At 36.3% G+C, this 21754-nt stretch overlaps 3 protein-coding genes across 6 annotated transcripts in view; 2 read left to right on the top strand and 1 right to left on the bottom strand.

Moving 5' to 3' along the window:
* Positions 1-1062: 1062 nt before the first annotated feature.
* GLRX2 (glutaredoxin 2) lies at positions 1063-4517 on the top strand. 3 transcript variants are annotated; one of them, XM_085303194.1, is made up of 4 exons: positions 1063-1136; positions 1659-1728; positions 2827-3003; positions 3605-4517. In XM_085303194.1, exons 1-4 carry the CDS (start codon positions 1084-1086, stop codon positions 3722-3724), a joined length of 420 nt encoding a protein of 139 aa, XP_085159320.1. In that variant the 5' UTR covers positions 1063-1083; the 3' UTR covers positions 3725-4517. The 3 variants fall into 3 exon arrangements, with proteins under 3 accessions (XP_085159320.1, XP_085159322.1, XP_085159321.1); XM_085303196.1 differs by lacking the exon at positions 1063-1136 and adding an exon at positions 1154-1400; XM_085303195.1 differs by lacking the exon at positions 1063-1136 and adding an exon at positions 1154-1460.
* A 2776-nt stretch (positions 4518-7293) lies between these two features.
* Positions 7294-20747, bottom strand: RO60 (Ro60, Y RNA binding protein). 2 transcript variants are annotated; one of them, XM_085303192.1, is made up of 9 exons: positions 20626-20747; positions 18706-19305; positions 17972-18192; positions 17579-17725; positions 15995-16132; positions 15549-15665; positions 14733-14846; positions 14148-14294; positions 7294-12751 (listed from the first exon to the last, which is right to left on the bottom strand). In XM_085303192.1, the coding sequence occupies exons 2-9, from the start codon at positions 19283-19285 to the stop codon at positions 12599-12601; spliced, it is 1617 nt and encodes a 538-aa protein (XP_085159318.1). In that variant the 5' UTR covers positions 19286-19305; positions 20626-20747; the 3' UTR covers positions 7294-12598. The 2 variants fall into 2 exon arrangements, with proteins under 2 accessions (XP_085159318.1, XP_085159319.1); XM_085303193.1 differs by lacking the exon at positions 7294-12751 and having other exon boundaries at positions 14166-14294; positions 14740-14846.
* A 255-nt stretch (positions 20748-21002) lies between these two features.
* Positions 21003-21754, top strand: part of UCHL5 (ubiquitin C-terminal hydrolase L5) — an 18957-nt gene continuing 18205 nt past the window's right edge. The window contains exons 1-2 of the mRNA XM_085303181.1: positions 21003-21010; positions 21538-21644. Of these exons, the coding sequence (XP_085159307.1) occupies positions 21003-21010; positions 21538-21644 (115 nt within the window). The remainder of the gene's footprint in view (positions 21011-21537; positions 21645-21754) is intronic.

Genomic DNA, 21754 nt, shown 5'->3' with positions numbered 1-21754 from the left:
ACTACTTTCACATAGCATTAGATACTTCAGGGCTTATCAGTTTCATCAGAGGAGATAAGGCTAGAAAAACCTCCATTTAATRCCTTAAGACAATTAAAAGTTACTGGCTTTTCCAGACCTACTGATCTTTTCAATCTTTTCTGAATAATTTGCCCTATTTTATTAACTTAGTATTGTTTCTTGTTTGGGAGCCAACAAAAGCATGTGTGTTGAGAAGCTTTTTTAAGATATATATATTTAATAATCATATATATTTACAAAATTRTATAGCTCGAAGAGTATTACAAGAAAAAGCTAACCAAAAAGGCTACGAGTGAAGATTTAAAGGGAGTTTTAGTTGATACAGCAAAGGCACCCCCAAAAGCTTAGCATGCCATAGTTAAGCACAAGGATCAGGACACATGRCTCTGGCTTCATTCACTGTAGCAAAAGCTACTTCTGGGCCTTCAGGAAAATCACWCCGAGAATCTACACTGAATAACATCCCCCTCGCAAGAACGTTTCAAAGCTTAATTAACACAGTGTGAAAGCCTAAACCACAACTCCAGGACATTTTTCCCCCTAGGAACAGCATGTTACTATCGCCCTTTGAACACACCTATAACTGACCGCACGGCCTTGTCCGTCCTCACCCTGCCTGGGCTACCAACAAGGCGCCTCAGGCCCCCGCATCTCTTTTCCCTCCAAGGAGTCTCCTCGCAGGCCGGTCCCTCGGGACCGGGACTCTCCCTCTCCTCCTCCCCTGCTGCACATTCCTCTGCCCGCTCCTTCCCTCCAGGCTCCCCGCAGCCGCCGGCCGCCCTCGGCAGCTCCCCGCTGAGGCGTCACACGCTGCGCCTCCCCCCCCACTCCCCATTCCCCCCAAACGGCCGCGCCAACGGCCGGGCCGCGCGCCACCAGCTCCGGCCGCGCCTGCGCAGAGAGGGCCCAACCCTCCCCCCCCTCCGGTGCGCTCCCGGGCACCGGCAGCGCCGCGGGCAGCCCCGCGTCCCCGCGAGGGGAGGGGACGGAGGGGAGAGCGCTGCACTGCGCCCGACCGCGGTGAGGACTGCGGGGAAGCCCCGCCCCTTCCTGGCGGCCGCCATGGCCCTGCAGAGGGCGCTGCGCGGGGCGGCGGCGGCGGCGCTGGGGCGGCGGTGCGGAGCGGAGCGGAGCGGAGCGGAGCAGGGCGGGCGGCGGGCAGCTCCCCCCGGGCGGCGCGGGGGCCCTCCGGGGACCGGCGGGCCCCTTCTTGAGCAGGGGGCCGGGCCGCAGGGAAGCGGGGAGGGGCGCGTCGCGGCCGGCCGGCCGGCCTCGGGGTGTGCGGGCCTCCGAGCGGCCTCTGCAGGACGCTCGTATATACGTGTTGTCATTGTAAAAAAAACAAGGAAGGAAGGAAAAAACCCGAAACCCACTGACTGGTAACGACAACCGTGTTGGTTAAAGTCTGCGTCAGCCTCTTCATTTGGGCGCTACTGCAGGCATGCGAGAGCTAATGAGACTGTGGTCGTTGCAGGTGGAAGAGTTTATGTGCACGGGGGAAATGCCATTACATATTCAGACAGAACCAACCCTGGCGTGGGTTGAATGAAACCAAACCTCAGAATAATTTGGGAGCGGTAATAATGTGTTCTTTTGTCTGAAAGCTTGAGTATCTGACTTTTTTCATTTCTTTTTAGTTTTAGAATGGGAAATAGGCTGCCRGCTTCTGTAGGATTATCTAATGATGCTGCTGTGAATCAAATACAGGTAATGAGTTATTTTTGAGATTTCTACTGATTTTTCAGTGTTTGCAAAAGTGATAGTTACTTTCAGTTTTTTTCTTTTTTTTCCCCAAGTTATGCAAAGATATGCTATAAGTAGTTCTGCATATTGAATTGGATCTTTATGGTTATTACCAAATACTTGCTGCATATACTTTCTAGCCTGGATCCTTTTTTATTTTTCCCATATTCTAGTTAAATTCCATATCGTCCTCTGTGTTGGGCATTAAGCCTTGTAAAATTACTGATTTCAAGTAAGAACTGATACTAAGTGACCGTACAAAACCACCTTGGATATACTTGCAGTGAAGTAATAGGAGTCTGTCTGTTTGTCTTCCCACTCATACCCCCCCCCCTTTTTTTGCTACTCTGCTTATCACTAGCATATCCTGTTGGCCTTGCAGACAGGAAAAGCTGTACTAGTACTTCAAGGAGATACAGCTTCTACAGTTTGTAAAAGGTCTGTGATCAGAGAGCAAGAGAGGCTGAGGTCAAGGGACTTTCCTGGCAGTCAAGTGGGAAGTGATTTCAGGTGGGAAGCGATTTTCATTCTGATGTGAAAGCATGGGATGCTTCCCTAGAGAAGGTGCATGACCACCACAGATGTCTTCAGGACAAACATGTGGTGAATGATTTGTGCTCACCATACAGTTGATGGCATCTTCCTGATAGATATTTTAGTGGAAGTCATTATTCTGCTCGTTGTTTGACTGTTTTGCAAATGCTTTTTAAAGAAAAGTGGCTTACACCTCACATTAAGAATCTTGTGGCTCTGGATTAAAAGTAGAGAGAACTTACAAGTTAAACGAGCTTTTCAGTTTACCTTAAAAAATGAAAAAGAGGTATAGTGGTTAGGAACATTGTTAAGAAGTAGCCAGCCATCCCTATAGCATGGCTGGGAACTCTTCAGTTGTCCTTGTTAAAAATGCCCCCAAAACATTTAAAGAGATTAATTTTCCTGTATTTGGTACCATAATAGTAGATWTCTAACTTACATATTCGTTTTTGTGACTGTTGGATGTTGTTAAAATACATAGACTTAATTACAAAGCACATTGACTTGAATATTCTTTTGAATATACAGGAGATTATTTCTGACAACTGTGTCGTGATTTTCTCGAAAACAACATGCTTCTACTGCAAAATGGCAAAAAAACTTTTTGAGRGTATGAATGTAAATTACACAGCTGTAGAACTTGATGTGAATAAGAATGGAAGTCAGTTCCAAGACATTCTTGAACAGATGACTGGTGGCAGAACAGTAAGTATATCTTCTTGGATGTTATGAGCAGAGACAGACATTATGTTGCAGATAGGTTCTTCATGGACTATGACCACAAACTCTGGACTTTTTTGAGGCAAGATAAACATGGAATATGAGCTCCTAAGTTAAATACAAGGTACTCCAGAAGGATTCTCTAATGTCTCTTCTTTATGAGACTGAATATTCCTCAGATATGATCTTTTTTTGTACTGTCACCGAGGATGTAGGTTTGGTTGACATACAAAAGTCAGTTTAGTTTGTATAGTTACTCCTTTTTCTTGATGATTATGTTGCAATYCCTTTAATTTTACATAGTCCCACTTGACTCAATATTTTGTATATATTCCAGTCTCCTATAATGACTTTATCCTAATTCTGTGTGGTGTGTGAAACATTAAAAATTTTTCCTTTTATATAAATGTTATGGAAATGTATATGTTTTAATATTACCATATGATTCATATTAATATTCATATTAGTAGAAATAGCAGATATAAAGAAGGCTGGCATTTAAGTACTACGGTTCCTRTATGGGTTCACTTAAGATTTTTATCTTGGTTCCTAAAAGTAACTGATGCRGGTTTCATATGCTTGATAGGTCCCAAGGGTGTTTGTCAACGGGACTTTTGTTGGAGGTGCTACAGATACTCAAAGGCTTCACGAGGAAGGCAAGTTGCTTCCATTAGTTCATCAGTGTCAAGTGAGAAGAAAATCCTGAACATCCATCTAGCCCAGCTTAGTCCTGTTTGTTCTTAACCTCTTGCACAGTTAGAATTTCAGACACGTTAAAAGGTCACGAAGGTACCCCCCATCAGCTGGACTTAACAGGACATCAAGATACAGCTTTCTGAACCACAGATCATTTTCTGACACAGACTTCATGGGCTTGGCAAATTATTCAGTCTCCTTGCCTCAGCTTTACCACAACCAAAATAGCGATACAGACCATCATCTACCTCTTGGGGCTCTTRAGTGATGATGTCTCATAGTTGGTGTTTTTTATTGCTATTATGTCCTGATACTATGCTTTGGAGAAGTATAGATTTGTGTGTCAGGRAAAAAAAACTATACCAGTGCATGTGAAATGAGTGATGATGAGACCTGCACTACTGTTTTCAACAAAACTTGTCTTGAAGATCTTCTGCACAGTGCTAAAAAGTTCTGAACAATTCTGTATTTTATGCTGCAAATKAATTTGCTTTCTAATTTTGTTCCAACATAGTTGCAATAAATGTCAAAGTTCAGTTTAATAGTTCCTTTAAATTTATTTCTTCTCTGAATGTCAAAGGTCATCATGAAATACAAAGCAAAACAAGCTTGTAGTTACGTTACTATATGTCAAGCCTGGTGTTATTTTATTCTGCATGCTTGTACTAGTTTAGAATCTTTTCCTTCTGCTAAAAGCAGTGTCTACAGTTAAACTTCTGATGGTTTCAGGGGCATATGTATATTTTAAATAGTAATGGAAATACCTGTTTTTACTCAAAATAAATTGTAATGCCACTACCTTGCCACCAGCTGTTGTGCTGTATTTAAATTATGGAAATAAGCTATTGCAAATATGGAATTAGTCAGTGAGTGGGATCTAAAGTGCTTCGGTCATTTATTTTAATAGAGGAGAATAGTACTACGGGAAATAGGTTTACTTTTCTCTTGTATASTCACTGTTCAAGTAAGTGCAAAGTTACAGTAACTTTTAAGCAGTGCATCTGACAACTACATCATTAAACTTTTACATGGAGTTAATCTTTCATCTATGAGATTTTGTATTATGTACGAATGTATGTATTATGTAATTTTTGTATTGTGGTATGTCAGTTAAACATTTGTTAAATTATCACATAGTGGAGGGCTTTTCAGAACATAAATTTTTYAAAACTTACTTTCTATGTAAGTATTGCAGCTGAATCAATTTCTGCTTTAACAGAAGAGTTAAATCTGTATTCAAAAAGTTCTAAAATCCATGTACATTATTTGAATTGCTCTGAAACATGGTGTGTCATACTGGGGGAGAAAGAATTCAGTTTCCACTGCAAAAAAAAGGGGTTCAGTTGGTTTCTCAAGATACAGGCTTTGGCAAGGGAGAATGCAAACTTCTCTTAAAGTTGGCACATACCTATGCTAGAGGAATTACCAAAGTCTTACTGCTGCTATTGTTCAGCAGTTGTTAGCCAGCTTCCAAAAAAAAAAAAAAAAAAAAAAAAAGTCATTCTAGGGTTTAGTGATCTTAGGACAAGAGAGTTAGGTCTGTTACTAGCCAGTCCCTTCTGACGTGTTTGCAATGGATTAATCACAGTTTTAAAACTAGCTCAGTTTCTATCCTATCTTAGGATCTTCTGTGGGGGAAGTCTTCCCATTGTAACCAACTTCCTTGATAAGTTTTCTCTCTCTGTAAMTGTCTCTGGAAGATCTGGGCAGTTCTGCAGGCATGGTGTGGCATGTCTGCCTTTGCTCCTTTGCCTCTGTCAATTTCAGTTCCCAAAGTGTAAGTCAAAGTACTAACAGAAAAAGTGAATAAGGCTTTTTGTAACTTTACAGGGGYAGATAATTGCTGTTTCATCTTTACACTGTGAAGTATCAGTCTATATACAGTGTAATTCAGGAATATCCTTTGGGGGGAGTCAGATGGTTTCCTATCASTAAACTGCACAGCTACATACTAGGTTAAGAGTAAGCCAACACCATTATGAAACYTGAAACCAAGCAAAATGGGTCTAATATGCATAGAGTTTATTACGTAGTTAAATTCTACAGTCAGAATGCAGTTTACTAGCAATTTTCACTTGCAGTTAAACATCTAAAAAACCCACATTTTTTTCAGTATAATGTACATCCAAAGCCAGGCTAGGCAATGCTAAGACTGGTGTCTTAAGAATGTTCATATGCAAATAGGAAAATATATTCCCTTCTTAGGCAAAACAGACCATTACACAATTAAAGGTGCACAGCTGAAGAATAAAAACTTTATAGTCAATTAAGTTTTATTCACTACTTGTGARCAGGGCTCCTGTTGTCCCCATTGTTCTGGGCACTCCATGCATCCAGACTACTTTCTTCCCTCAAGGAAATAAAGCATCAAATATATCTCCACTCAGATAACTGAACACTTAAGATCTTCTGAATTTCAGAAATCCATTCATTTCTGAGATGTAAGTATGAAATAATTAATTTGTAGGAAGTCTTCAATATAAAATTCTCTGCACAGTGCATCTTTAACATGTGTAACGAGCTAACTAAACACACTGACCATGTTCTATCTTTAATACTGCAGTTCACTGCATTTGGCTAGTTTCATCACTGCCTTATTAAAATTGTTCACAAGGACACACTCAAGTTAAACACACACAAATGTACCTCTCTCCCTAAATCCATAATTACTAAAGCAATTTATTTTGCATGTATGCTGGTAACCAAGTTTTTTTTTTCCCCTGTGTAGAATTCTTAGGCCAGTTACATTTTCTCAGAAGATTAACTTTTGCACTTGAAATCTGGTAAAGCTGGTAAATCCATTATGTTAAAAAAATAATAGCACACAAAGGAATTTTTCAGAGACCACTTTTCATTTTGTTCTTTTTTGTTTGTTTTGTTTAAGCCCCAAACAGTAGTCCAAAATAACCCTTTGAGTTCTAAAGTTCAGAAATTCCAGGGCATTGTCATGTAAGGCAAAATTACATTAATAATTGAGAAAACATGTTGTATGTCCTCAGATACTAATGAAAGCCCATTCATTAAAGAAGGTATGTCTTAAGGCACTCAAAGGGTTTATTATTATTTATTACCATATTAAGGCTCCCCATCCAAATGTTTTCGCATGAACTTTGTATCATTTCATAGAAAGTAGCAGCAAGATAGTGCCTTCATTTTGGATGGCAAAAAGCCATGTTATGTTACTTAAACATGATATGGCAGTTAAAGTGTGATTCTACTCCGAAAAATTGATTCAAAAGTTGTCATTAAAGATTTCCATATTTTTCTGTATAGCAATGTCTCCAAGAGAAAGCCGTTTGTCTTAAAAATAATGTTTGCCTTCACAGCTTCAAGTTGGGATCTGAATGCTAAGAATTACCTACTAAAAGATTCTGTAATAGGAATTAAATTTATAATACTGACACTAGTTAGGACGTACGTGCACTTCCAGCTCAAACAGCATGCTCCAAAGAAGTTTGAGAAGCCGGAAACAAACATCTTAAGTTAGTTAACTTAGCAGACAGAGCTGTGAATGCACTGATCTATTGTTTCTTTACATGGAATTATTTTTAAGAGTAGAACTGCACTTATACATGAGAATGTAATAGAACATAGATTTTATTTGTCACTTGTGCTTAACAAAGCAGCTGGTAACATTAACAAAACAGATATTCATTATTTCTTAATGAAGTATTTTTAGAATTTCTTAAGGTACCACACACGCATACATACATACATATATAAAAACTTAAATTCAGAATGCAGAAATACCTGAAGAAAAAAAAAAACACTTCTTACAGTATCCAAAATATGCACCAAAATGGATGCACGTTTGAAGACACTATCTCCTGCTGAAATTGGCTAACCTTAATCTTAGCTCTCAGAGCAGCACGTACCATTGTTCTATTGATTCRCCTTTTCCCCATAACCCTAACCCAGCAATATTGTATATTATACTGTATCATGATGTGATGAAATCTCTTCCACAAAGCCCTTAAAACAATTTACTTACAGCATTTTTGTCCACTGTGAACCACTGTAAATAGCTAAATAAACCTGTAAACTGATGAAATGCTACTTAAACCACTAAAAGTGCAAAATAAAAGAAATTACTCTTTGCTCAGGTTTGTATCTACATACTATTCTTTAACAATTTTCTCTAACCAATACTGCAAATCAGTTGCCRTCTGTCAAGAATATCCATTTAAATATTTTCCTAAGTCTGTAGATAACAGCAATTCAGTAATATTTAACATAATGGAAAGCTTCTACTCACTGAACCAGTTCTAGAGAGTAGCTTTAAATTTGCACAAGCCAATACTAAAGAATTATTTTWATTTATTTATTTATTTATTTAAGAATAAAGCCATTTAGATAGGTGGTTTTTTAAATACATTTTTCGGGAAAAAAATCTGCTACTGCAATGCACGTGCAATAATCTTACCAAAAATTTGATTGATACAGAAAATTGTATGTTTTTGAGATTTATATAATCAAAGAAACGAAAAAATGTCTACTTTTCAAAATTAAGATAAATAAGATGTCAGTTTTAGTGCAAGTTACTTAGCTAAGTTAGCATGCCCAATTACACAACAAGGTAGAGTATGAACAGAGGCGTGAAAGGCATGAATAAGAGTTTGTATGGGAAAAGCAATTCTAGTATAAAGCAGAGGTGTCAGAGATGGGAAAGGAGAAAAACAATCCAACATGAATAGGGAAAATGAAGGACAAAGAGAAACAGTAACAGAAGAGCTGAGAGAACTGGAACCAATAATAGCGCTTCTGATAYGGTGAGCTACCAGGTAGATGCATCATTAAGCAGCACAGCATTTTTGCAATGGAGAAAAACATTTTCCTAGTGTTTTTAGATGGAGCCATTATTAAACTACATTTCCAAAACTGTTTGGGTACTTTATAAGCCAAGAATATATATTTTATTGAATACTGATCTTTCAAGCCACAGCCATTTATGGACCACTCCCCCCCCCCCCAAAAAAAAAAATCCCAAACAAACCAAAAACGTCCAATGATTATGTTTATCAAACAGGTTTAACAGTGGATTTAAGCAGCAATACGTTTTCTGGCCAGTTACATAGAAGAGAGTTAAACAGACTGGCCCTGCTGACTGCAGAACTAGCCTATTTACAGACTTTTTTTTTTTAAGAAAAAAAAAAAGAGACAGGATTGTAAACACCCCTATTTTCCCAGTATTTAAGTTCTATAAGCACCTCAAACTCTCTTTGTCCTTGTTAAAGGTCCAAAATACCTAGCACAAAACTTTAATTCTTGGCCAAAGTATTAGTCTTTATTCAGTTTATTACATGATGCTAATGTATGTGTTGCACAACTTTTAAAAATTCTTAAGTACTGTCTGCCTTCTCTGCACTTTTGATTTTATCACTCCCATACAGAAACTTGACCTCTGAAGTCCATCAGTTACAGCCTTCACTATAGATGGACGTTATACCTCTACTATGCTTCTAAATATTATATCCTTTCCTTCTTTCTTAAAACTAAAGTGCCTGAATATTATAGTCTTAGACGTAACAGTCTAGTACTTTTAAGAATTGTTAATGTGGTGATAGTGAAATGAAAGTCAAACTGAAAGCCTGACAGTCAGACATCAGGAAATCAGTGTTCACCCCGTCTGTATCTGCATACTGCATTTTGACATTYAATTATTGCCTCTTTACATATCCATATATCATTTTGGAAAGTATCAACTTAATTTTAATAACTAAAGACCAAAACCAAGACAAATTTATGTTATGGCAARAGAGTCTCACTATCCTCCAAGCCTCAACATATGGACAGTTGAAAAAGATCCAGTCTATGGAAAAGGAATACGCAGCATCATCCTACCATGCTTACTGTAGGGTAATAACAATACCAGATAGAAAACAGTGGGGACAAGGGTCAGCACACTGAGTACCAAGTTTCAGCTGCTACCATGTACTTCAGTCTTTCCTCTACGTGGAAACCTTGAAGGACTCAGGTAATATCAGCCATCCTGCTCTGTTCCCAACTCCTGCTAGACACTACGTCTGTGAAGCTCAAGACATCCATATAAAGGTGAACAATTACATGACTTCTGTTTTATCTTTCTGAGAGGGAGCAAATTCTACTTAATCACCTGTGGGAGGAGCACAAAACAATACAATCTCATTGGTGCTAGTTTTACATTAGTACAACCARGCCATTTAGAATACAATATTCTACCATAACATTTTTTTTTGTAGTCTTATAGAGAATACAGTAAATATTTAGGAGYGTATTACGTACTCCAGCATGGACAAGAAGATACAATTTGTAACACAGATGGCGTAGCTATCCAATGTCAACAGATACAGGGAGCTACATATTCTATAAGTTCTACTGAAATTTTTACCTTCACTTTCACTCTAGCTCAAGGATTTGTGTTTAAATTTGACTGCTTTCAAAGATGCAGCACTACTCTTAACTCTTAAACCTGTTAGCARTTAGTCTAGTCTAATACTTTTACTTGCAGTAAATTTATGCAAGAACTGCAYGAAACTACTTGGAATACCTGTTTAAGTTTTTCATTTCATTCTTAGTCCAAAATAATACTTATTACTCCACAAATACTACTTCAAATAAGAAAATACTTGTAAAGGATACTTATCTACCTGTTATTTTCAACATGTCTATCTTAGGAGTAAACATCTAACTAGATTATTTTTGGTAGTAATTTAATCATTAAAACACATCACTGCCAAAAACAATCCTGAAACAGTGTATTTACTTGGAATAATTATTAACATATATTGATCAAGTCAGTTTATTCCCCAAATTCAGGGTGACCATATTCACAGTTAGCAAGGACACTAAAATTGATTTTTTTTTTAAAAAAAACTTTTAATAAAGTAGCTAATTTTCAAACTCAAAGTGCTATTTCTCAGTTTTTCTAGGAATATTTTTTTTTTCCCAATAGATGTTACCTGACAAGTTCCTGGTAGTCCTGCATTTTCAAGCATTCTATCACAGCTGTATTTTATTAGCAGTAATAATTCAGAAGTAACAACATTCATTTCCACTGAAAGCTAAGATTCCTACTATCACTTCTATAAGCTACGGTTTTGAAACAACTCAATAGTGTTTTTGCAGATTAACACCAGACTAGGCTTCCCTCACTGTTTTGATTTTTAAGGTACGCTATGAGTATGTAGCATAATACCTTCAGCAACATGCAATCTTGCATTTTAGATAGCACCAAAAAGATAACCATCCTACGGAATGCAAGTTTTGAATTTACAGTCAGTACCTACAAGGCAAAATGAAAAGTATTCTAAGTATCAAAAGTATAATAGGAACTCGAATTTTACATTTAAAAGTTTCTTTTTTTTAAAAGCAGAAAATAATGGTCCTTTATGTAAGATACCACAATTGGCTTATTTTAATAAGCTATAGTTATTTTCAAATTAACAATAAATTCAGTGTTTAAAAGAGCCAGAATTGGCATAAAAAAGACTGACATACCATACATATGTCTTAAGAGACTGTGTAGAAACATCTCTAAAAAAATTCCTTTTGTCTAAGTTTGTGATCCATTAGAGATCTTTTAACTCCCCCACACACACATACAAACACACACACACTTAAATACGCATACACGTGAATTGCTAGTAATTCCTATCCCAAAGTGGTAAGAAATTCGCTAGCTTTCTCCTTATTCACCCTCTTATTATCAGACTTCAAAAAAAAAAAATCCAGTTTTGATCTCTTCCTAAGCAAGGTTTTGAGAACATGAAGGAGGCAACTGTACATTTGTGAAAAATTTTTAAGAATTGCTCACTATAAACTGGAGGTAGTTTTGAAAAATATTAGATTGAATTAAATTAAGAAATCAGAAGTAAGTAGCATTAATCTATAAAGAGATAAAAAATGAAATACTCTCATTAAGATTTTTTCTGTATCGTTAAATACATTATTATTTTGAAGAATGAAACCGATCTGTTTCTGGTTGTTACCCTTAACTTTAAAGAGTAGGCTAAGACACATGCACTTGTTGATCTTCCTCACTGAAAGCGTACTGATGCCACCTGAAGTTGAAATATGGACTGAATGTGGCTTTCTAGCCATTTCAAAGCTCTTTCTCTACTAAGAAGTTTGTAAAACTTCCTGCAAAGCACATCAATTCTATAACAGCACTTCTGAAACTACATTGTACAGAACCTATTCCTCAATTTATAAAAAAGAATTAAATTTTATTCCTGAAAATTCAGATAATAATCTTCCTAATTGAAAGGATTAGCATGAGTTGTTCTACTTTCAGTGTTATCAGTATAAAATTTCACCAAGTAACTTTTATACTGCATCACAGTTACATGGTCTCTCATGTGCCAGAAAATATTTCTTGTTTTAGATTCAAAGTACAACAATGAAAACTGCTGAATCTTAGCAACTTGTTTAAAATACAAAGATTAAAGAAAAGCCCAAAGAAAAATCCCTCTCAACTGAGTTGTAATTAAACTGACATTATTAAAAGACTAAATCAGTTTTCTTTCCCGCCCCATCCCTGGAGTAACTCATCAATTTATTCTTGCAAACAAGCATCCCAAAGTGACAGGAAGAAAAAAAAAAGAAAAAAGAAAAAAGAAACCCAAACTCATTTTAATTACAAGCTATTATAAATGAAATTAAATTATATATTGTGTAACCCTGTAGCTACTTCTAGCAAGCTTCCCACTGTTATTTTAAACTATGTGCAACAGGAAAAGAAGAAATGATTTCTCATCTGCTTTTCTTGTTTTCCCTTTACAAAAAGGTAACATTCTGATATGTATATACTGTGCTATATTCTAATAAAGCATATTTGGCTGGGAGTTCCCAGGGTGAAGTCTGTTGCCAGCAATGGACCCACTGGGAAGAGCAGATGCCTAGGAAATTAAATCAAATCCAAAGCGAAGTTTCGAATAACATCCAAAGCTCCTGTATCAAAGCCACATATATCCAACATGCCTCTGTCATCTGGATCTGCGATAGTGAAACCATTCGATGTCATTCCACAAACAATCAATTTAGCAGGAATACCCATTTTCTAGAGGAAGGAAAACAAAAAAAGGAAGGTATTTTCAGAATACATACACAGTAACTTACATTACTGAAAACTTACATTGCTAGCAAACATGCCAGAGGGCCATAACTCATTATCCTGCATATGTAAAATGCTGTTTGAAAAGGCATACTGATAGAAATTAGAGATGGCATGACAAGAACTGCAGATCTTAGCTGATAATATTGTGCTTAAGCTGCAGTAGAAATCTCCATTTAAATAAATTGAAATGATTACAGTGAGGTACATTAACACATCTTCCCTACAATACTAAGACTCACAGACTATTTCAAAAGTAAAATACTTCATTTTAAGACCATTTTAAGAGACATCTTTCAGTAATCATTATCATATCATTCAACAGGAGTCCAACAGCGTATTTTTGCCTATAGCAAGCATCTCCAAATGTCAGCTGAGTAAATACAACAGTTTCGGCCTGGACAATTCAGCTAAATGAGCTCCATTTGCAGAATAGTAGTCTGTAAGGTAATTCAAAGCAAGCAGCATGAAGGCCAGAGTTTAGGAACTCTTTAAAGCACAAATGTAGGAATGAGCATTAATCTCAACTGAAGAACTCCGTGGCAAGGGTTCACCAGATGAATTATTAAAGATCTTGGTATTAACTTCAACTSACTGGACATGTTGTGAAGATCAATGTCATCACATATATGTTTGCAAAAAAATATTTTTGCAGTTTACAAAATATTAATTTAGAAATAGGTCCCACAAACCATAAAACACTGTTACTCAAATAACAGTTTGTAAYAGAAATATACTTGTGGAAATTATTTTTAAATAGTTCAATTTCAAGTAAAATTAGAAGAAAAGTTCTATAGATATTATAAGCAAAAGAGAAACTGCTAAGGAATATGATCCTGCTTAGCTTAAAACTTCAGTAGCTCTTTGAAAACATAAATGAGCTTTCTTCAGAAGTTGCTATCACCTCATCCTCTTRACAATTCTCCCACAGGCTTATTTTATTACTTCATTCAACTTTGTGAAATCTACTGAGATCAAAGTTTAGAGTTTTAACATTCTGTGAACTGAATTTCATTATGTAAGAAATTTTTATAAAAGACTAATTCAATTCTATATAGCATATGGTAATTCATACATTCACTGAATACCAAACAATTTTTAGTGATATTCCAATACTAGTAACAATGTAAGTTAACTACAAATACTTTTAGCAATTTAATGGGTTTAAATATATACAATTAATACTATAAATTCTACCTTACTGTAGAATACACCAGGTTTTAGCAATATTTGGATTAATATCTACCACATACAGCTGCAAATACTTAAGCCTCTAAAACGTTTTAATAACAAATATTTTGTACTGTATTCATCAAATATAAACAGTCAGAAGCATATTTACCTCCCTGTACTCCCTAAGAGCCGCTGCAGGATGAATATTTCCAGCAAATGTCTCATTATCAGTAAATATAATGAAGACATCAGCAGCTGTCTGTGTCTTTTGAGCCCATATCATCGGGAGGGAACAATCAGTGGTACCCATTGGAATCTAAAGAGGGGAAAAAAAGAAATTATTATTCATGGAATGCATTACTAAAGAAACTGGTAAACAGTGAAAAATTATCACCTTTTATGTGATATATTTCATATTTTATTATACAGAGGTTTCTTTGTTGAGCCATGTTCACTTACTCATTTCACTTCAGTTCTGTCCAGTCTTTTTAAGATATTCTTTTCATCCTAACTGACAATGAGATCATTGTGACCTAACTGCCATTCTAAATTGCAATGTTTAATATTTAGGTAGTTAAAATAATGCTATTTGTTGGATTTTCTTTAAGCAGAAGAGAAGAAAAAACCCACAATATTTTACTATACAAATATGTACAAAAAAAAMCTGGATACAACTGCAGAGACATCTAAGCTGTGATGTTAGCAGTAAATATATACATAATTTATTTATTATATATTTTTTTCTTTTACATACTTCATACATTTTCACTAATACTTGAGGTAACGTCATATCAGCTGTCACTGTGCAGGGGACCATTTCATGCGAAAAGGCAACAATATGGGAATCCTTCTCAGTACGTGCCACAACCTGAAAAAGAGGAGGGAAAAATATATATATATATATATATATACACATATACATATATACACAAAGCACTATATCCTTCTACATTTAAATCAGCATGATTCATATATACATTAATGCTTTACTCCACGCTCTAAATACTCTGTAATATTACTACAAATTGGCATTGCAAAGATCAGAGCTAAATATCTCTAATTACTGTAAATTAAGATACTTTCATATTTATTCTCTTCTCTGACACACGAGACAAATTTTTGAACACAAACCAGATCCAGTCATCTGTAATAAAAAAAATTCAAAGAAGCTTTAGAAGCTCAGGTTGAGGGGAAAGAAACTGYGATATAAAGGCTATGTTGACAATTCAAATTCACACACACATTCTCCCAAATTTCTTAGTGTAACGTGCATGATACTGTCAAAGCCCCTGCATATTTCTTTAAAATGCATTATCAGCTAAACCCAAGACTGCTTTTCTTTATTTTTAATCTTACTCAATTGRGATGTAGTAATTTCAAGTTGCTAATCTAACAATGAGGCACAAAGTCACACTAGTCACATCATCTGTGTCCAAGCAAAAGCATGTAGACACTTCCTTCTCATTTCTAGCTAGCTTTAGCCTACTTTTGTAATRAAAGAGGAGCATAAGTTACTTTAGCACACAAGAGAATTCGGATAGTCACAAATTAAAGAAAGGTAATGCCTCACCATACACATTGCTGCAGCAACTGTATTAGCATTGACAGCACTGCCCAGAACTTTTTGTGTCATTGATGCACTGACATCAACTGCAAGTAAGAAGCGTTTTCCTGTTGGTTCAACTGTCTAAAAGACAAAAAGAGGAAAATACATACACATAGTTAATATATTAATTTCCTCTTTTTTCCTCTGCTTTCAACCCTAGAAGTGACTCTTTCCCTTTCTGGGACAACGTTAGGATAAAAATGTTGCCTAAAGCTAAGCATCATGAAGCTGTGTTTGTTTGTTTGAACAAACAAAGAAGCAAGCAAAAAGAAATAAAATTCCAAGTTCTTTTTGTTATAAAGTCAAACAGGTTATCCACCACAATTATCCACCCAACAGAAAGCCTCTAGATTATTTTATAAAACTTTAAGAACACATAGACTTCAAAAGTAATTGAAGAACTGTATTACCTTGAAAGTTTTGTAAAACGAGGCATCTAAGGCTGCTAAAATGTCTTCATCAGGACGCCACCAAAGCTTCCCTCTACTTCCATGTCCAGCTTTATAGGTTTCTAATGCAACCAAAATATGAAATGGATGTATTCTACCCTATAGGCAAAATACATCAAAAGTAAATTTTAAAAAATCTGAACTCCCACTTTAAAAAAGAAAGTAACAAACATTAAAAAATAATATTTCATTACACAGTTTCTGTTTTAGTATACTGTTGCTTCAAATTTATTAAATTTGAAGAGCTCACCCAGTCTTTGTACAGCTGTTTTATGTATTGACAGCTTTCAGTTACAGGTAATGGCCCTCATTCCCTTTCCAGGACCCTCTGATGAATTCCAAATTCTACCCAATGCCATCACCTGAAATTTCAGTGAAATTTCATAGCTCAGTCTACAAGTGTATAGTGCAATTTACTATCGCATGTTCACAGTAGAAGAAAGTCCCTGTCCTGCTGAGGGGAAAGGATTGGGCAAGAAGAACAACAAACTTAAAACTTTTTTTTTTTTTTATCAGATATGCTAAAACTGGACAAAAAAGGTGTTTTTCAGAACATAGTACTCATTTTCCTCTTATTGTAAGGAGAAAGTATTTTGGTGTTTTTTGGTTTTTTTTGTTTTTTTTTCTTTTGTTACATTAACCAAATTAGTGGCTGCTGCATACCAGCAGGAAACATTAACAAATCTGAATACCCATTCACTGACTGTCTTCCATCATAGTATGTCATCTTTGCTCTCCTACCCCAATAGATATGCAAGATTAAAAAAGAAACTGGAGGAAAGGGAAGGATGGKAGGATGAGGAAAGTACTTTCTTCTCATTTCCACTATTGTCTTGAAGAAGGTAAGTGCCCCAACTTTAATATCCCAGCTGAGGAAACTCAGAATAAGCTGCTTCTCTTTTCTATCCACCATTAAATTCCTAAGCACTTTGCTCTCCCTCGCTCCTTTCCTCTTGTTTTCTTACCTTCTTAATTAGCAGTARAACAGTGTGAAAGGAGAAAGTCTCCCTGTTCTGTCTTCTTTTTCTTCCTTAGTTTCTCTGCTAGTTTCCTCATCATTTCCTAGCATGCTATACAAGTGGCTTATACTCACTTTTAAAGTTTGTATTGCCAMTTCTAAATCATACCACTCAGAATCAACAGATGAACTCAGCAGCCAAAATCTGCCATAGCTCTAATCTAAGAAAAGACTCTAGCTCTCAATACACTTAACCTGCACAGTGCTTTCAGGAATAGGTGCGAAGTCAAATGAACAATGATGCATCAAAGGAATCACAGAATGGTAAGGTTGGAAGGGACCTCTGGAGATCATCTAGTCCAACCCTMAGCATAGCCCTGTACGGGGACTGAACCCACGACCYTGGCATTAACAGCACCACGCTCTAACCAACTGAACTAAACCTGCCCCATTTCACWTCTTTAAAAGAATAAACTACACATTTCTTCATAAACATTCTTTTTATTTTGTGAAGTTATCTGAAGAAATGTAGCCTAGGAAGAGATTAAAAACAAAAAGACAAGCACYGATTAGGAAAAAGTTCTTACCTTTTTTAGTAGTTTCTCATTTCCCAGCCTTTCACACACTATTGCTACTTCTGAACCTCCTGGTTCAAGCACTGAATTCGCTGTCATCTTTCCTAAATTTCTCAACACTACAGAAATTGACATTTCCTTCAGCAATGCCTTCCATACCTATCATCAAAGAGGAGGAAAAAAAAGACGAGATTCTTAAATACAAGAATTAACATCTAGACATTAAATAAGTGTACTTAAAATAAATGTCAAACTTACACAAAGATCTTCACTATTTTAAATTAGTTGCTTATTTACATAACTTGAAAGTAAAATTGCATAAGAGCTTTTTTAATGGGAATCTAGACTTAACACTYCGAAAAGTATTACTCTATAGAATATACAAAGACACAGAAGTTTACTTACTTCTTTTGATTTCAGATGATTTGTCAGAAGATGCTCTCTAACTAAACCATATTCTTCTATCAAATGAGTAACTTCCAATTCATCTTTTGTGCGCTTCACTTTCTCCACAGCCTCCAGATACTTCAGAAGTTTTTCAGTCTCTGCAGAAACTGCTTTGTCTTTRTATGTCTCTTGGACATCTTTCCACCCTTTGGTGATGTATTTAGTCACTATAGCAATTCCTATTGAAAAAGAAAAATATTACAAGAATTACCATCTTTGCACTGGCATTTATCATTCTAGCAAGTAAACTAGCTAGCAGCTATGCTTTGCTTTGTTTTTTTTAAGGTTCATTCCCAGAATGGCTGACTTGCTACAAAAAGGGTAGGCTGCAATTAGACTTGAGATACAGCCAGTTATATAAGCATACACAACTTACAGCAGTAGTTTTTATTTACTACATTAYTCTCCAGGGAAGTAAGAAGTCTAACATATTCCAAACCAACAGATTTTCCTGAATAATGAAAAAGTATTATTTCATCATCTGTAAACGAGTAGGAACAAATTACTGGAAGTTGATTATTTTATCTTCTCTTAACACGAACAAATTTCTGACACGACCACTCATTTTTAAAAAATATAATTTACAACACTTAGACATCACCATTCTGCCATAGTATTTTGGCTTCCACAATAGCTGCATGGTAAATACAAGAGGTTTAAAATGTAGTATCTTCAGCTAAGTAAGAAATTACCTTCACTGGCAGGTTTCAGGTGGGACAACCTCAGAAGATCTTTATGAGACCAACCACTTCTTTGTTTATATTTTGTAACTGCTAGAGCAACAGCCATGCCATTCTTTCCATTGTACCAGTCTGCAACAGCTTTTCTCAGTGCCCGGCCCCAAATGCCACACCTCATGCCCTCTTTCAGATCTTTTTTAAATTGGATAAAAGTAAAGAGATGAGTTGGTATGTTGCACACTTCAGGAACAGCTTTAAATGCCGCTTGTTTAGTTTTTGCATCAGAACACTGTGAGCAAATTGCAAGAGCAAAAAGCAGGGGCTCCTGTTTTGCTGCTCTTCCTTCTTGACTGAAGATCTTTATTTCTTGAACAACATCACAACCTTTGCCCTCTTCAATCAGTCTTAATAAAGCTTCTGCATTTTCAAAGCCCAGCTTCTGCTCCTTGACGTAGTAAGTACCACCTTCTGAACCAAAACACAAGAAACGATGGAGTCGATTCATATCCGTGACATGCCACACATAGCCGCTTTCAGAGTTTGGCATGTCCTTTGCATTCAGGGAGTGCATTTGATTTGCCTCTTCCTCCATTGTTCACACGTCTAAGAAATCTGTTGGAAGAGTAATAAAGTTCATTAAAAACTACTGTGAAAACTTGCTGGCTATATTCTTTTATCACTCCTTACCTAAGTAAATATATCATATCTATACACCCATAATTTTTCCTTTGTAATTTTAATAGAAAGTATACTCTAAACCTGMAAACACACCAATTTGGGAAAAAGAACCAATCAAACAAACAAACAATCTCAAAAGTTACAAAAGTCACAATTTTGTTTCCATAAAACAAGTCTAGAAGCTACTTATATTTCACGAGTGGCATACAGAAAGGATGTTACACCCTTTTGCCACTTTCAATGCATGACACTGCTTTCCTGGTAGCTTTCTGGATTGCATGTTAAATTTGTTTGCATCTCAGATCTCGTCCAACTCTATTTTGCTAAAGGGTTGGTAATACTGATGAACCGAAGAAACATCAGGAATACAATGTTAAAGTAAATAGGTAAAATACTGAAAATACGTTCGGTCAGAGGAAATCACAAGAGTTTAATGATGGTGGGTTTCAGTGTGCTGAGACAACAGGCTCTGAACAACAGGAGCTCAAGGGGGGAAAAATGTTCTCTTTATTACAGGTTCAAATTCTACACTATTTCAAGTGCTATGTCTATATATTTTCCCCCAAGATGCATAGACATAGCACCAAACTCTGTTTTACTTTAYATCTGACATTAAAAAGCAAGAAACATCATAAACATTCTCCATCTTTCAGGTCTTTTCATACAGTCTGAGTTGCAAGAGAGTTTGCTTTAATGCTTGTAGGTATACAACACTGGTCTTACTTAAAGAAGACCAAGCATGCTAAAAATCAAACTGTTAGATTTTAATTGAAACAAATGCAGGTGAAATGAAACTGTGAGGAAAAAAAAGCGAGGGGGGGGAGAACAAAAACCACCCCCCGTACTTCCAGACCACATATATGACAACAGAGTCAATTTTCTCAGTCCTCACCTACCAATATGAATAGGACCTTAAATAAAATTAAAAAGCAACAAAAACATCAACAGAAAAACATTAAATAGTGCTAAGAGGTACTATTTTACCGACTCCAAATCTCCAAATCCAAACAATCTCCAGTCAGATCTTAAAATATGTTGACATTTATATCCTGAAAGCGCACATGCAAAGTACATTTCAAAGAAATCAACATCAAGATTTTTAAGTACAGCAGATATCTATCTTTGACCGGCTTTTTTTTTTTTTTTTAAGAATTTTTTTAAGACAAAAGCCATTGCTTCTAGCATATATAAACGTCACTGACGTAGTCACAGTATGCTTTTTTCTCAGTTTAGGTAAGTTATGTATCAACTTACCAACAGCTTCCCCACTTTCTATATGAAAGAAAATTTTCCTCTCTCTGCAACAGGCAAGAATGGCCATGTTCCATTCTTCCCCATCTGAAGTGATGTGCTGTCTGCCTCCAAAACTATAGAATAAATTACCATCAGTGCTCCCATTATATTCTATGTCCTTATAGTGCTATACCATAGCAAGACTGAGTTCTGTAAGTTAATCTCTGTTATTTCTTTTATAACTATTTCTGACAATTTAGTCCCGGTCTTCTGAAGAAGCAAAATGTCCTAAAGTGCAAGTTTCAGGTCTGTTTGGAAAAAAAAATACTTAAAGCACAAAGCTTTAAAAGAAATACAAGTTTTAACTTAAGTTCTTAAACTTAACTGCTATGTCAACGATGATGAAGTAAACTTTTTAGTGAAAACATACAGAATTAAGCTTTGACCAAGTTGGATGTTTTATGAAAAAAATCCAGCACTGAAGCTTTAAAAACAATAATTTACATTGTCCAGTATAAATTTAAATACTTCAAAACCATACGCATTCTGTTTTACAGGAAACTGTTTTAACCTGTTCCTTCAAAGTTTAGTACCAGCATTGAGCTGAGGATTATAAAAAACAACTTCAAGCTTACTTAGCAGAGAAACTATTAATTACCACACTAATCTATATTTTTAAGRAAAATACACATGTATTACAGCAGAACTTTGACGAAAATACAAGCTGTTGTGCCTCATGAAATATGCTTATCTACCTAAACAGGGATGTTAAMAGAAAATTTCCCAAAGCACAAATGCCATAAGCATCAACGGAAAATTCCCACATCGGATACGAGGCTATATGAACTACTTGCTCAAAAATTCTACTTAGGAGCTCGCGCCATTCTCCTTAAAAAAAATTACTTAAAACCTATTCGCTTAAAAATTCTGCAGACTGCAGAGGAAAAGGAGTTTAACTGAACTAGAACAAATCGAGGAGGAAAAAGCATCTCGGCGAGGTGCCGGAAACCCCGCGAATTCGGGTCGCCGCTGCCACCAAGGTGTAAAACATCAGCGAGGGGGAAACGGACGCGGAAACCCGAGGCGAGCGGACCGCTACCCGCCCCCCCCCCGCCGCGTTATCCCGAGCCAGGGGCCCGCGGCAGAGCCT

The sequence above is a fragment of the Rhea americana genome, unplaced genomic scaffold (genome assembly GCF_003343005.1).
Source record: "Rhea americana isolate MKP2758 unplaced genomic scaffold, rheAme1 scaffold_198, whole genome shotgun sequence".
NCBI classification, from domain to species: Eukaryota; Metazoa; Chordata; class Aves; order Rheiformes; family Rheidae; genus Rhea; species Rhea americana.
Note: the sequence above shows the minus strand (reverse complement) of the source record. Positions and strands in the feature narration are given on the sequence as shown.